We start from the raw sequence: 15,420 nt of genomic DNA on the forward strand, positions 1-15,420 counted from the left end.
ATGTATAAATTCAAAACTTCAAAAAAAATTACCATAGGTAAGAAAACACAAAATTCCTTAATTTCATAAGTAAGGGTTATACTAATTTGGGAAAAATTATAATTAGGGTTTATATAAATTTCATAAAAGAATCCCTAAAATCATAGTTAGGATTTATACTAATTTGGAAAAAAATATCCTAAAAAGAATCATAAATTTAACATACATAAATCATTATAAGATACTAACCTTGATATGTAAATGTAAAATTATATATTTCAATCTCAATCTATGTGTTCTTCAACCTCTCTTTCCCGATCTATCTCTTTGTATTATTTTCTCTTCACACACTTTCATAATAACTTATACGGTGAAAAAATCATGTAAAAAAAATCCTAACATCTTTTATAAATCAATGTCTCCATTAAATTTTTTATTTTTTATTATTTTCCATAATATAAACTTAATATAAATAATATATAATTATAATTTTAAAAATATATAAGCATATAAAAAACAAGTTAATTCCAAAAAATTTGGAGGAGTCATGGCTCTCCCTGTCCCTATAATATTATGTTAGGGCCCCTCACTTAATTTATATTTGGTTAAAAGCTTTAGATTGTTCTTATTTTTGTTCAAAATTCTCCATTGTGTCCTCGTCACAATTGGGTTATCATCTTGAAAGTATGCTCTAATTTGGTCATTTTTATTAGTATAACACTAACAACGTTAATTGTGTGTCACATATTAGTTTGTGATTTTTTTTTTGTTTTTGTTTTTAATTTTAATTCTATTTATTTTTTATAAAAGATGTCACGTGTCAAAATAGAATTTTGCCACATGACAACTCGTGAATTTTAAATTTTTAAACTTTTTTTAATTAAAAAAAATGTCACGTGTAAAATAAAGATTATGATATGTGTCATTGTTGATGTGAAAGATTTCAACGTGGTCATGTATTTGTTATTTTATCTCAATTTAGTTCTATAGTCTTTTTAAATTAGAACAATTTCATCACTTTCAAATTGATCCCAAATTTAACTTTTATATAAACATTACAATAAATATTTATTATAATAGATATTTTAAACTAAATTTATCTTCGTAATATTTATATAAAAATTAAATTTAAAATTTAGAAAAAGATGAAATTGTTACTTTAAAAAAAAATGAAACTAATTTGAGATAAATCAACAAATACACTTAAAATAAAACACATCTCCCCGTCTAGGATAACCATTCCGATGTTTCTATCATCATTTCAAGGTAAAGTTAAATATAAATGTTTTTCAACTTCAACCTCCTCTCAATTTTTCCTATAAACATTGTTACAAATAAAAGTAAATAAATCTTGAACGTATCGTCTCAATTTTTTATTGAACGTAAGAAACAAAACATGAACATTATGATATAAAGTTGATGATTCGTGAACAAATAAAGGCTAATCGTCACATTTTTCTACTTAGCAAGAGAGATAAACAAATTTAATGTCAACTACTTAGCAAAACTCAGATTATAAAAAAAATAATTAAAGTTAATAATTCTTTATAAATAAATACTTTAATAGCCTTTTCACATCAAAATTTTGACAACCTTCCAAATATATATCATTAATGGAAAAATTCATCAAATTTTGGTAGCTCCTTTCATTGACCTTTTCATTTTGTTAAAGTCAACTTAATTCTTTTACTCCTTATAATGCTGGAGACAGTTTCTTTTTGAAAAAAGTATATGTTGTAAATATTTGTACATATTTACATGTATAATAACGTTGAAAACGTAACACATGGCCATAATTTAGACATACATTTATTGTTCTTTTTATTATTCATATAGAATCGTTATCCTTATCGAAACTTAATTTTAAAAATGAAATGTTATAGTAATTAAAATAGTCTCGTATCATTAAATACTATAATAATATTTTAACCGTAATTAGAAGCCATAGTCATAGCATAACATTTATCTTAAATTGTTTTTAATTTTCTTAATGAATGTTATCATTTTGGAAACTTAACTTTGAAAGATTTACTTTAAAATATTGTTTACATAATAGAATGTTGTAAACATAGTTACACAATAAAAAAATCGTTATCGCATCCCAGTTATTAGAACCTTGCCCCAATAAGAATAAGAATACAATTATAAATTACAAAAATCTATTAGAATTGACTTTAGTAAAAATAAAAACTAATGAAAACACGCCATATATTCTTATTTTTTATGATAAAATATAAAATAAAATAAAATAATTATTGTTATAATTATAAAAGTAAATTTAAATAATTTTTACAATTGCTTATAACTTTTAGTTATTTTAGATAATTCTTTTACTATAAATAATTTTTTTAGTGAAAAATAATAGTCAAATTTTAAACAAAAACTGTTAAATTGAAAAAAAAAATTAAATTAAAAAAATTCACTCAAAAGATAAAATTGGTAAAATATATATATTTTTTTAAAAATACTTAAAGGGTAAAATTAAAAAAAAATAATAAATCTTCTTTTTTATATAATAGTATAGAATATAATTTTAACTGTTATATTATAAATTAATAACATTTTTATCGTATATAGATTAATCTTAATAACTTTACTAGCTAAAACAATTATAGAAAAAATTAAACCTGTGTTTAGAAAAAAAGAGTGACTATAAAACCATATATGATAAACTAATAACAAAGAAAGTAATAAAAACAACACTTTAAAATAACGTCTTTCGAATATTATTTTTATTTAGAGATATTATTTTTTATTAAGAAATATCATCAACTTATTAATGTATGTTGCCAATTATTTATCGCATTTGGAAAATGACTCATAAATTATGGACATTTTATGAGAAAATAACTAAAGCAGAAAAAACATTTTAAATACTTTCTTTCTATAAAAAAACAATATCAAACTTTAGTCTGATTTTTATGAGAAATATATTTAAATAAATTATATTATGTTGAATTGATTTATTAACCCCATTAATAAATTAAATATATACACATTATTGTTATAAAATATTTTTACATATTCGTCCAATAAGATTTAACTATTTTAAACAATATCTTGCTTATGCTGTATAAATTAAACTTTGATTTTTATGGTTTAAAGTTAATTATATGGTTAACTAATAAAAGTATATGACTACAAAAATTAATATTTTTATAATATGTTATTAAATGATAATATAACTTTTTTTTTTGCATTCCATATTTCAATTAAATTAAAACATGACAAAAAGAAAATATCTACTATCATTTTTAGTGAAATATTTAAAGGACCGATGTTCGCATGAAGAACCTTGTTATCAGTTCTACGGTGGAGCCAATGTTAAATTACTATGCATATGAGGTATTGTCGGCACCATCACAAAATTACTATGCATCTGAGGTAGGGATGACAATGTGGACCGACCCGCATAATGCTCGTACATCGCGAACTAACGCGTTTTTTTTTTCTTAATTTTTTTTAATTCTTATGATAAAATTTTCAATGTATAAAAGTTGAGAAACTTTAAGAAATTTCCAAAATTAAGTAAAAACTGTGGGGAGTTGGATGATAAATTGATAATTCAACATTTTCATCATATTTATATTCATACATTATGACATACACAATGTATTTTTTAAATTTTAGCATATTAAAAAATACATAATACTTGTATTTTCCAGTTATACAAGAATTTAGGACGTTAATGCAGGAGTCCATAAAAAAAATAACTAATATATATATAAGTAAAAGTTATTTTTTTATGCAAGCTTGCGAGCCGGCCCGCGCGGGCCGCAGGCTTATGTGGGCCGGGCTACTACGGGCTTGTGATTCACTATCATGGTCCGTCCCGTGTTTTTTTCGTGGGCTTGCGAGCCGGTCCAACAGGCCAGACCCATATTGCCATCCTAATATGAGGTATTGTCTGTTCTGAAGCGTCAAAACTGTCACAATTTTGTCCTTGAAAAGTATTTTAAAAAATAAAGAAAAAAATAGTATTTAAACTATTTTAGACCTCAACTTTTAAACAATATAAAACTATTGAGTGCCATAAAAACATAAATCTATCTAACAAGAATGAACAAATCATCCTACTGAAAAGCTTAAGGGACCTATCTTAAGGGAACATATCTAACAGAGCTATTATCCCTAAACAAAAAACTATCAAATAAATCAAATTTATATTTTGAACTAATCATGATGTTATTGTCATGTTAGAAAATGTCATCTGTCATTTTAGATGCACAAAATGGGACAAAACTTTATAAAGTGGACCAAATTTCATTAATTTTAAAAGGTAAAAGCCTAATTTAAGGCACTAAAATCTGAAACACCAAAATATCTCATATTGGGAATTAGTGCAGAAAAAAACAATTGTAATTAAGCCTGTAGAGTGAGACAGTGAAGTGGGGGAAGGCTCAAAAGAAAAGGGGGAAAAGGTGTAGCATGCTTCTTCTTCCATCATCCAGCAATATGATATCATCAACAACACAGCCTCAGACAAAACAAAACTAAACTCCGACATACCACACCACAGACAACATTAACTATACAAAAATAATTCTCTTTCTTTCTTTCTTTCTCTCCCGCTTTGTCTGTGTCTCAAATCTCACCTTCTTGCCGTGGTGCAGATCTCAAGAGGGATCTGAGGTGAGGTTTTGATTGGGGGAGGGGGCAAGACGCCTCCTTTTTAGGGTTTTCTACAATGGCCACACCCTTTCCATTTCCCCTCTCCGCTACGCAGGTTCACGTGTAATTTCTTTTTCCCACGTACCCTTTTTCTCCATCATTATAATTAACCTTAAAAGCAACCATTTTTGTTTTGTTCAGGTGGGTACTTACTTTGTGGGGCAGTACTACCATGTTCTTGAGACCAAGCCCGAGTTGGTGTATCAGTTCTACTCTGACGCCAGCACTATGGTACGCATTGATGGCAACGCCAGGGACACTGCCAATGCAATGCTGGTTCGTTTTTTTCTCTTTTTGTTTTCTATTTTAAGGATAATTTTATTTTATATTTTTGGCCTTTATATTGTGGTTTGAAATATAATTGCATTATTGTAAATTTGATTATTTGGAATATGTTATAGGGCATTTTCAGCCTTTCTATCTTCTTGTTCTGGTTTTGTCTTGTGTGATGTGTAATCTTTGGATAAGAGGTTCTGACCGATGTTTTTGAATGGTTTTAGTGTATTAGTCAGTTTATTTTGTGGTAGAACTGTTTTGGTTTTGTCCAATTATTATAGTGAAACTCTTATTTCCCCCAGAATTAAAGAAATTTCTCTCTGGGCAGCAAATCCACGCGCTTATTATGTCAATCAGTTTTACTGGAATTGGAATCAAGACAGTACAATGTCTGGAATCTTGGAGTGGTGGCGTTCTTATATCGGTTTTTGGTTCTGCGCAACATAAGGGCTACAGTGTGAGGAGGAAATTTACGCAGTTATTCTTCCTTGCACCCCAAGAAAAGGGCTTCTTTGTGCTCAATGATATTTTTCACTTTGTTGAGGAGGAGCCAGTTCATAATCTACAACCTGTATTTTTGGCTCAGAGAGACTCAAAATTGAATGCTCCCAGCACAATGAATAAACCAGGTATGTTCTACTTCAGCCTTTGGGATCTTTTTAGTTTTGATTGAATCTTATAATTATTTCTTCACTTATTAGTTATTGTCATTTGAAGATAAATGAAAAGTGCAATGTTGTTTCTACTGCTATATTTACTTAGAAGTTAGGTCTCAATGACTTTCTACTGGATGATCCCTGTTCTTTTATGTGGATTTTTTATCTGATTTTGTTCAAAACCGGACTTAGACTGGTAGTTGAATTTTCATTATATATTGCTTGTCTCAGAGGATCTGGTAGTTCTTAAGATGTTAAGTCAGAAAATGTAACTTATTGAACTTTATTCCCTTATTTGGATTCCTAAGCTATTATCATCACGTCCATTGCATCTGGTGCTACTGAAACTGATAACTGTGTAGCTTAAAAATCAACTTATGCTCTTTAGTGAAAATCTCTCGTTTAACTTCTCTGAAAATTGACTTGCATATTTTGATTTAACTTATGGAAGAATGTTCGATTTTTTTTTTTTTTTTTTTTTCTTTTATACAAATAGGGACTTAGTATAAATGGCAACCCCATATTTCTATCAAGGAGTTTCTAGCTTAATAAATCTGAACCATATACCATATGAATATAGCCATAATATGTGGTTGGTGGTGATTTTGTTTTATGATGACAAATGGTAAGTGAAGATTAATTGCCATAACAAAGAGCTTCTAGCTTTGTAAATCTGAACCATATATCCATATGAATTTATCCATAACAAGTGGTCGGTGGTGATTTTATTTTATAATGTAAAATGGGAAGGGACGATTAACTGCAAACTGCATTTATTGTCGATAAATGTTCTTATAAAGCATTAAAACTTCAAAAACTTTTACTCATGATTTGTTTTTTGTCTTATAACCGTTGTGGCTGGTTATGGAGTATACTCAATTCTTCAAACTATGGTATTTTCTAGTAATTGAGATCTATGAGTTTTACTTTTACAGTTTCCAACTACATGTTGGATGGAGATATACAGGCAAGGGACTTCATTGCTACAAATGAGGTCAAAGAAAATGGCGCAGTCAATACTCATGGATTTTCACAGCAACAAATGGCAGAAGTCCATGAATCTGAACATGTTCGGGAAGATGTTATCGCTGAAGAGTTACATGGTTTTCTTCAACCTTCTGTGAATGATGTACAAGAACACGCACCTTCTTCTGCCGAAGAACCTCCTGTGGAGCCCCTAAAACATACTTATGCTTCCATCGTATGTGTGACCTATCAAATGGATTACTTACTTGCCACACAATGTTTTTCTTTTGAGATTCTGTTATGACTTCGGAACTGACTATGTTATGAAACTAATGGAAGTTACAGGTTGCTAAAGGACAAGTTACACCATCTGTAGCTTCTCAGCCATCTCTGAAGAAATCGTCTTCTTTGGACAAGGAGCATTCTACACCAACTAATAGTCAGCAAACACCTACATTGAATAAAGCATTTGAAAGATCTGAAACTGATGCAGTGGAGGACATTCCCACAGCTGAAGATGAAGGTTACTGTGTGTACTTGTTGAGACTAATTCATTCAATCTTTTTATTTTTATTTTTGTAGATAGTTACTCTTTGGTGTTGATACCTGTTTATGACGGCTCATTACATCTTTTAACCAATAATCTAATTTGCTTAAAATAATCATTGCATGGTTTTGTAACTCCTCATCTATTTGTAACATTTTATTTGATTGAAAATGCCTTCAGATGAAATCAAATCTGTTTATGTGAGAAACTTGTCCCCTACCGTCTCTGCTTCTGAAATTGAAGAGGAATTGAAAAATTTTGGCAGGATTCGACCGGATGGTGTAGTCATAAGAAGTCGTAAGGTAGGTTTTTATATAATGTCTCCATCAATATTATGTATTTGTATTGCAATTTATGTAATGTGTAACTTCAAATTAGCAGTTATGTGGCTTTGCACTGCTATTAGGGAATGACTACTATGTTTCAAATAATTATTTTACTTTATTAATTCATTTGTATCCCATTACTGAGCTAATTTTTCCAGTTATCTCCAGGACGTCGGAGTCTGCTATGCATTTGTTGAATTTGAAGATATGAATGGGGTTCACAATGCAATCAAGGTTTGGATTCCCTTTTCGATAAATTTATGATATCCACTTGCTTTGGAATTAAAATCATGTTTTAATATCACCCCTTTTTTCAGCCAAAAATAATGTTAAACAAACTAGTTGCTCATAATGATTACACAAGTTTTCAATCTGCATTGCTGATCTACAAATTAAACTGTTTCTGATCTCTGTAGACTCATGTTTGTTTTGTATGTTTACAGGCAGGATCTGTTGAAGTAGCAGGAAGACAAGTATACATCGAGGAACGAAGACCAAACAGTAACATCCCTTCCCGAGGAGGAAGTATGTTTCTTAAGTTTTCTTCTCTATTGTGTATTTTTCTCTCCAAAATTTCTCTGTTCATGAATATCCTTGACTCCATATGTACATATAATACTTAGTTAAAATGAAAGTTCAGAGAACTTACATGTTTTGGAAGCTTTTTTTCTTCACTTTTTAGCTGTTTTTATGAATCTGAAAATTTGTAGCTTGTGATTATTTTCTAGAAACTTTTTTTCTTGTTCAGCTTTATGGATGTTCTGACTTGATCATGAACAGGGAGGGGCAGAGGAAGAAGTAGCTATCAATCAGAGACACAGAGAGGGCGTTTTGGTCCAAGAAGCTATGGCAGGGGAAATGGGCAAGATGGAAGTGAAAGAGAGTACAACAAAACTAGAGGAAACGCTTTCTATAGACCCACTACCCGCCAAGAGAGGGGATATTGAGATTATCAAGGTTCAACTATCACCATAAATTTTTACCAAGAGAATCAATTTTTGAGATTTCAGCATTAAATAGTCCCTTTCAATAGATTTTAAGAATCAAATATTGATATTTTTATGCCTTCATTCATGTTCTTGGAATATGATTGTTATTTATTTATAATGTAAGAGCCGTTTTGTTTCATTTGTTTTATGATTAGTTTGCACTGTTTTGAAACGTTCTGCAGTTGTTTTCATCGCCTTTGAAATTACTTATTTTTCTCATCACTTCCGAGTCCAAGTACTTCATTTTTTAAAAGTTATATGTCGATGTCTGGTCTTTATTATTTAAATAGAGTCAGGATCATTTGGAGTAATACGAACTGTTACATACTTTCTTGGAGGAAATATAAGAAACAATAAATGGTTAAAGTAATTTAATTGTTTCTAAATCAAACTGTGTATGGTCTGTTATTTTGCAATATCTGTGAAAATGTGCAATTTATAAGCGCTTTCATTACATTATTCCTGTAGAAACTTCTTACAGGTCCAGGAAACTATATATAATTTGTTAATATCTTAACAAAAAGTGAAATTATTGTGCGTGTGCTGGGGCATTTCAAACTACAATTTCCATTACAAATTAGTGGAACACAATTAAAAAAAATGATATTATTATGTTGTCTCTGTCATTATTATTAGCATAACTTAATCTTTACAAAATAAAGTGTAGGTTTTTTCATGGAGTTATTTGTGTGGCTACATTAGAAAATTTTATCCCTAACTAGCTCTTTGTGGATGGACATAGTATATCAGAATAGATTAAAATCAGGTCCATGAATTAGACAGGGTACACTCTTAATGGCTGCAACACTAACTAGGGAAAGAAATTTCTCTTAACTAGTTGAGTTTTTTTAACATAATCATAAATCATTTCGTAAGCTATTATTGTCCTGCTGCAACATTAGATACATGTCATTCTAGAAAAATAAAGGCCAAAAAAATGCAGTTAGTAAATAAATATGGTTTTCTTTATTGTGGATGAGTTGAGCCTTCTCCTTAGATGTGTTGATTGTGTGCGGTTTCTTAATTCACCAGAAGCCACAAGAATTTATTTGGCACCTTTTTCTGCAGAATATCACTTGAACATGGCTCTGCCTCTAAATTTCAGCTTTCCCCATCATCTGTTTCCCACAGAAACGACGTATATGCTGCCAGAACATTGCTGAAAGAAGAAAAGTTGTAAACAGTTGCATCTTAATTATTTATGTAAAGATTTCTTTTTCTTTTGTTCAGAATTAAGGGCACATATATACTGCATTGCACACTAGTTCTAGATGATTCAACAATGCTTCCAATGAAGGATCAAGAAGAGCCAGGCCACCATGAATTTTTCTCTCATATTTTTCAGAATTATAAACATGTTCAGAAGCATAACATTTTGTATAAGACGTGTCTCAAAAACTGTACCTATCCCCTGGAGTAGCCTGAACTGCTTGCTCAAATAAAAATGAAGCTTTTTCCTCATCATGATGAAGTTCCCATACTAGCTTGGCATATTCTGATATAATTTCACCGTCACTGGGATCAGCTACTATTGCACGTGAATAGTAATCCTCTGCTTCTTGATGATCTCTCTTGGACTGTACATTTAGGACCAAAAAAGAACAGAAAATAATGGTAAGAAGACCTTCTTCATTCAAAATATTAAGACAGTTGAAGAAGCTTGCATGTGTTGCTACATTGAAAAAAAATTAGACAAAGAAGCATCTGTTGGTGTCTAATCATATGTCCAACATAGTTCGTAAAAGATTTGTTTGACTCTGAACATTAAAATAAAACGAAAAACCTCACCTGCAACAGAAACTGAGCATACTTTTTCAGAAACAAAGGATTATTTGGATTTTCAGCAATCATCTTCTTCAAATAATCTTCAAAATTACTTTCGTCACCACTATTAGCTGCTGTAATTTGTGCTGCATCAATCTCCTGTCTACTTGAAAGAACTGAAAGTTGGCTGATTGGATCACTTGTTTCTTTGGAGGGCTTCAAAAGTTCGGTCTCTTGATTTTTCATCTCACTCTGCGCTTAGATATAAACCGTGAGTATTAAATAATCAATGTGTCATTCGGAAGACAAAATGACCCGTAAGGAATGAAAAGATCAGAAAAGGCAAAAGCACCTGAATTTCATGTTTTCCATCTTCATCCTCAAAATCTTCGACTTTCCAGAGAAAACTAGCATATGCTGCAAGAACATGGCTGAAAAAGGATACATTACATGTTTACTTTTATCTTATTTTAGTCATGGAAAGCTGCACAATTTGCATGTCTAAATAGAAACTTTAAGTTTCTACAGGCTACAAAAAGGTTGAAGAGCAACTTTTAGGCAAGTACTAAGCTCTAACTGATGACAATTTTATCCTTTAAACACAATGCCTATGCTGCAATCTACCTGTCTTGAGGTGCAGCTTGAACTGCACGTTCAAAATAGACTAATGCTGTATCCTTGTCACGATGATTCTCCCACGTTAGCTTCGCATACTGCGTCAAGGTTTCACTGTCATTAGGATCTGCCATGGTAGCACGAAGAAAGTATTCTTCAGCCTCTTGAAGGTCTCCGTTAGACTATCAGCATTAGATGTAAAAAATTGGATGTCAAGCTTCTGAGAAAAACTATGACAAACTTCATGCTAGCCTCAAAGAAACTAAAGATGATGATTAAACAATATACCTTTATTTGTCATCCAAGCATGCCTCCTACAAACCTAATTAACTCTTACAAATGATTTTTAGAAAACGAGTAGTCCTAACAAAGCATGTCTCATGGGATTTACTACAAACATGAAAGGTTCAATGTCTATGCCCATATCAATCTAAAACCAAGACCTGCATCTATTCATGTCAGAACCAAAATTTCAAAACTGATGTACTTTTGAATTGAAGAATACACAAACTAATCCGAAATCTGCAAGATTTGCAATAGTTTCATTCATGATTGACAACTCACTTGTAAAAGCTGCGCATACTTTTTGAGAAGCAAAGGGTGGCAGGGATACTCATCAATCATCCTCTTGTAATACCCTTCAAGATCCTCACTTTCTTGCAAGTTGGGATTAAATATATCACCATCCATGAGTTTATCAAATCCTGCGTCAGCATCAACCCCAAGCCCTGATGCAAGATACATGGGAGGACTTGCTGGTTCAACATCTTCCTCTTCAATACTCAAATTCTGAATCCCATTGGACCAATCATTCTCATTCTCACCTTCCTCAATCAAATCCATCTTCTTGTTCTCAAAACTGAACTCACCACTGCCCGTGACTTCCAAAGTGTCTCCAAACAAAACAGTTTTCTTCAAAATTTCATCTTGGGTGATGCCATCATCTCCATCAGGGTTGTTGTATATTGCAAATGATGGAGCTGAATGCAAGGTTGTTGATTCAAAGTCATCCTCCATCACTGACTTGGAACCGTCCATGGTGCTATCAACAAGATATGCCAATATCTGTAATTTGCTACTACTCTCAGAGATGTTAAAGTTGATATACAAGGATGAAAAACAGAGTCTAAAAAGGCAAGGTCGGTTGTTAGATGTTGCTAGCAAAAATATGGAAGAGACCGAGTTATTGAGAAATGGCAGTGTTTGTTTATTATGGTTATGAGCATTAATTCTGGTCCAAGCTTTTAAAATATCTTTTGCTTGCTTTATGTTACAAAAATCCAGATCCCGAGTCCACCTTTCATTAGACCACGAGGAGGAACATGACCACAATAATTGTATATTTAGTTCTCATATATTAATAAACCGCGTTTCTCAATTTTTTTAAACTGAGCTAGAAAAACTGTATAAATGTGTATAAAAATAAAATGTAATAAAAGTCTAGTTTTGTTTATTCTATAAACTAAGCAATACTTTCTTATTAACTGTTTGACAAATTTGAGCGGAGAAGCTAAACATTGAAAGCGCTAAAAGGGTAAAAAATAATTTATTAATTAAGATTCAAGTAAAGAATTATAATTGATTTTAGTTTTGAAGGTGGAGTTATGAAAAGAAGGTCAAAAGAGCACCCACAAGAAGCAAGACCAACGTGATTCTGCTGAAGAAGCGCAGGAAGAAAGAGTCTTGTCACATGAAAGTGCTTTTAGTGAATAAAGAAAACAATTTAAAAAGAATGTAATGGAAAATATTATTAACATAAAATGAATATTGTTGTTGAATAATATAATGGGTATTAAAAATAGTATTAATTGATAGATAGTTTGGTGATGTGAGAAGGAAGGGGGATGCACAAAAAAAGAAGGTTAAAAAAAGGAAGGAAAGGGTTTAAGTGGTTTTAGTTGGTTAAGGAAGGAAGCGAAAACAGCGGTGAGAAGAAGGGTTCAAAAGAAATGAATGGCTCCTCTGATTCGGTGCCTTGGTGGGTCTCTTACTCTCCATTTCCCACCCCCAATTCATGTCACGCCCTCCCTCGCCGTCCCCTGCCTGGACGACGGCGAGCGGCAACCCTCCCCGCATCCACCGCCGTATCGCCTCCGTCTTCAGCCGTCCCTGGATCAAAACCCTTAAACGCACCAAAACCGCCGACAGACTCTACGAAAAATACCTCCGAGGCTACAAGAACAAATAGAGCTCCACCATGCAATGCACGCAATAACCCCCTTCCTGCATTGCATCACTGTCACCAATTCCCCCTGATTTTTTAACAAACCAATCCCTATTGCACACAAATAATGTCTCAAATCATGCCACCTTTCCAGTTATTGGAACTCAGCGTCATTTCGGCTCAGGACCTGGCTCCGGTGGGTCGCACCATGCGGACCTACGCGGTTTCATGGGTCCACCCGGACCGGAAGCTCTCCACGTGCGTCGACACGCAGGGCCACAATAACCCGACGTGGAACGACAAGTTCGTCTTCCGCGTCGACGAGGAATTTCTTTGCTCCGATTCCTCCGCCATCATGATTGAGATCTACGCGCTACATTGGTTCAAAGACATCCACGTCGGCACCGTTCGCGTCCTCGTCGGAAACCTCGCTCCTCCACCCTCGCGCCCCTCCCAGACCCACCGCACCCCGCTAGGCACGCGCTTCGTCGCGCTCCAGGTCCGCCGCCCCTCCGGCCGCCCCCAGGGGATCCTCAACATCGGCTTCACCATCCTCGACGGCTCCATGCACAACATGCCGCTCTACACTCACAACCCATCCGCCGTCGGCTACCGCCACCTTATGGGAGAGAAGGACGCCTACGACAGCCATAACCATCTCAGCCCCCACGTCCTCGCCGGCGCCACCCCCAAGCCTGAGCTCCGCCGCTCCAAGAGCGACACAAGCTCCGTGGTGGCCTCGGAAGCCGTGGCGCGGCAGCACCGAGCCAAGGCCAACCATAACAGAGCGAACTCCAACATTTCAGCATACCAAGTTAACTTGGATAACACGAAGAAAGGAAAGAAGAAGAAGTCGAGGTCTCCGAGTAACATCAACGAGGAAACATGCTCTATGCTCAGCGACACCGTTCAGCCCTGGAAGATTAAGAGCGGAAAAACGAGTCCTCATGAGGACGATATACTCCACGTGGAGGAGATTTCGCCACTTCAGCACTACCGCAACGACGTCGTTTACGAAGATGTTCATAACCAGCACCATGACCACGACGCGCATTCCGACGCTAACTCCGATTCCGACGTTAGCATTGGCGAAAACAACTTCGTTACCGAGGCCATGGAGGAAGAATACGTGCCAGTTAACAACGTTACGTACGAAGTTCGCGCCACCCCCCAACACCAGTTCCGAAACTCTCCGGCGCCACACTATATAAATTCGCCCGCACCACAGTTCAGGAATTCTCCGGCAAGGCAGCATATGAGCTCGCCAGCACCGCAATTTAAGAACTCGCCCGCGCCACAGTATATGAACTCTCCGGCACTGCAGTATAAGAATTCTCCTAAACCACATTATATGAGCTCTCCGGCGCCGCAGTTTAAGAATTCTCCGGCACCACATTATATGAGCTCTCCAGCGCCGCAGTTTAAGAATTCTCCGGCGCCCCAGTTCAAGAATTCTCCGAAACCGCAGTATATGAATTCTCCGAAACCGCAGTATATGAATTCTCCTGTGCCACAATTTAAGAACTCTCCGGCACCGCAGTACGTCAGTTCTCCGGCGCCGCAGTTTAAGAATTTGCAGAATGCGCAGTACATAGCATCTCCGAAGCCGCAATATTTAGCGTCTCCGAAGCCGCAATATTTAGCATCTCCAAAGCCGCAGTTTCGAAACTCACCGGCGGTGGTGGCGCCGCAGTTCCGGGCGTCGCCGACGGTATCGAATCTCAATCCGAACAGGGGGACGCCGATGCATACGTACGGGAAGGTGAACGGGGGGATGGAGTACATGACGCCAAGGAGGTCAAACTTGGGGAACATGGGACAGATGGTGATGACGGAGTCGGAGCTGGGACCGTCTCCGTCGGAGGTGGCCGCGGCGATAGCGAGAAAGCCAATTATTGACGAGGGGGAAAACGAGATGGCGGGAGGGTGGAGCTTGGACGGGAGCATGGAAGGGTTACAGTCGAAGATGGAAAGGTGGCGGTCAGACCTGCCGCCAGTGGTTGATCAGGGCGAGCTCTCAAGCCACCGGTCGTCGAGCACAAAGACAAGCCGCCACTCCCGGAGGCACACCGACGGTGGTAGTACACCGGGTGGAGGCGGAGGCGGTAGCGGGAGTGGGGGTGGGAGCGGGGGTAAGGGTAAGGGTAAGGGTCGTAGTGGGGCTGGGTTGTTCTCATGCTTTAGTAAGATCTGCGGTGTTGAATGCTACGTTGGTTGCGGCAGCGATTCTAAAGGAAAGAAGGGCGGCCGCCGCCGCTCGTCCTCCATGGAAGACAATACCAGCAGCCTTCTCTGAAGAACCCAGCCCAACTACAACAACATGGGAATATTCGTGTGCCTTATTGCAAAATCTTGTTTCCATGTCATCAATACACACATCACACATGTCAACTACTCAAGTAAACTATTTTGTGCTTAAATAAACATGCTTGAGTAAGCATTTATGAGGCCAATTTCAAAACTTTCA

At 35.2% G+C, this 15,420-nt stretch overlaps 3 protein-coding genes across 11 annotated transcripts; 2 read left to right on the forward strand and 1 right to left on the reverse strand.

Annotated features, from left to right (window-relative positions):
* The first annotated feature begins 4,337 nt into the window (after window positions 1-4,337).
* LOC114190721 (nuclear transport factor 2-like) lies at window positions 4,338-9,874 on the forward strand. Of its 9 annotated transcripts, XM_028079704.2 has the most exons (10): window positions 4,342-4,705; window positions 4,792-4,926; window positions 5,255-5,555; window positions 6,518-6,783; window positions 6,888-7,077; window positions 7,276-7,397; window positions 7,590-7,655; window positions 7,865-7,946; window positions 8,202-8,378; window positions 9,479-9,874. In XM_028079704.2, the coding sequence occupies exons 1-9, from the start codon at window positions 4,667-4,669 to the stop codon at window positions 8,366-8,368; spliced, it is 1,368 nt and encodes a 455-aa protein (XP_027935505.2). In that variant the 5' UTR covers window positions 4,342-4,666; the 3' UTR covers window positions 8,369-8,378; window positions 9,479-9,874. The 9 variants fall into 9 exon arrangements, 8 of the variants coding, with proteins under 8 accessions (XP_027935507.2, XP_027935505.2, XP_085531641.1 ...); XR_003605841.2 differs by lacking the exon at window positions 9,479-9,874 and having other exon boundaries at window positions 4,338-4,705; window positions 7,580-7,655; XM_028079706.2 differs by lacking the exon at window positions 9,479-9,874 and having other exon boundaries at window positions 4,340-4,705; window positions 6,894-7,077; window positions 8,202-8,549.
* TPR4 (Tetratricopeptide repeat (TPR)-like superfamily protein) lies at window positions 9,223-12,635 on the reverse strand. Its single transcript, XM_028079709.2, has 6 exons — window positions 11,354-12,635; window positions 10,799-10,971; window positions 10,527-10,605; window positions 10,199-10,426; window positions 9,815-9,987; window positions 9,223-9,569 (listed from the first exon to the last, which is right to left on the reverse strand). Exons 1-6 carry the CDS (start codon window positions 11,825-11,827, stop codon window positions 9,512-9,514), a joined length of 1,185 nt encoding a protein of 394 aa, XP_027935510.2. The 5' UTR covers window positions 11,828-12,635; the 3' UTR covers window positions 9,223-9,511.
* Window positions 12,636-12,718: 83 nt separating this feature from the next.
* Window positions 12,719-15,420, forward strand: LOC114190719 (uncharacterized). Its single transcript, XM_028079701.2, has one exon. It carries the CDS (start codon window positions 13,081-13,083, stop codon window positions 15,247-15,249), a length of 2,169 nt encoding a protein of 722 aa, XP_027935502.2. The 5' UTR covers window positions 12,719-13,080; the 3' UTR covers window positions 15,250-15,420.

This window comes from Vigna unguiculata, chromosome 7, assembly GCF_037176805.1.
Source record: "Vigna unguiculata cultivar grain cowpea cultivar isolate G323 ecotype 2 chromosome 7, ASM3717680v1, whole genome shotgun sequence".
Taxonomy (NCBI): Eukaryota; Viridiplantae; Streptophyta; class Magnoliopsida; order Fabales; family Fabaceae; genus Vigna; species Vigna unguiculata.

Bases quoted from the DNA above. Each gene is read 5' to 3' on its own strand.
- LOC114190721 (XM_028079704.2), top strand. From the start codon at position 4,667: ATGGCCACACCCTTTCCATTTCCCCTCTCCGCTACGCAG. The intron at 7,398-7,589 runs GTAGGTTTTTAT...AGTTATCTCCAG, and splicing joins TAGTCATAAGAAGTCGTAAG to GACGTCGGAGTCTGCTATGC. The intron at 7,656-7,864 runs GTTTGGATTCCC...GTATGTTTACAG, and splicing joins GGGTTCACAATGCAATCAAG to GCAGGATCTGTTGAAGTAGC.
- TPR4 (XM_028079709.2), bottom strand. From the start codon at position 11,827: ATGGACGGTTCCAAGTCAGTGATGGAGGATGACTTTGAATCAACAACC. The intron at 10,606-10,798 runs GTAGATTGCAGC...ATCCTTTTTCAG, and splicing joins CAAGCTGCACCTCAAGACAG to CCATGTTCTTGCAGCATATG. The intron at 9,570-9,814 runs GTACAGTTTTTG...TTCTTCTTTCAG, and splicing joins CAGGCTACTCCAGGGGATAG to CAATGTTCTGGCAGCATATA.
- LOC114190719 (XM_028079701.2), top strand. From the start codon at position 13,081: ATGTCTCAAATCATGCCACCTTTCCAGTTATTGGAACTCAGCGTCATT.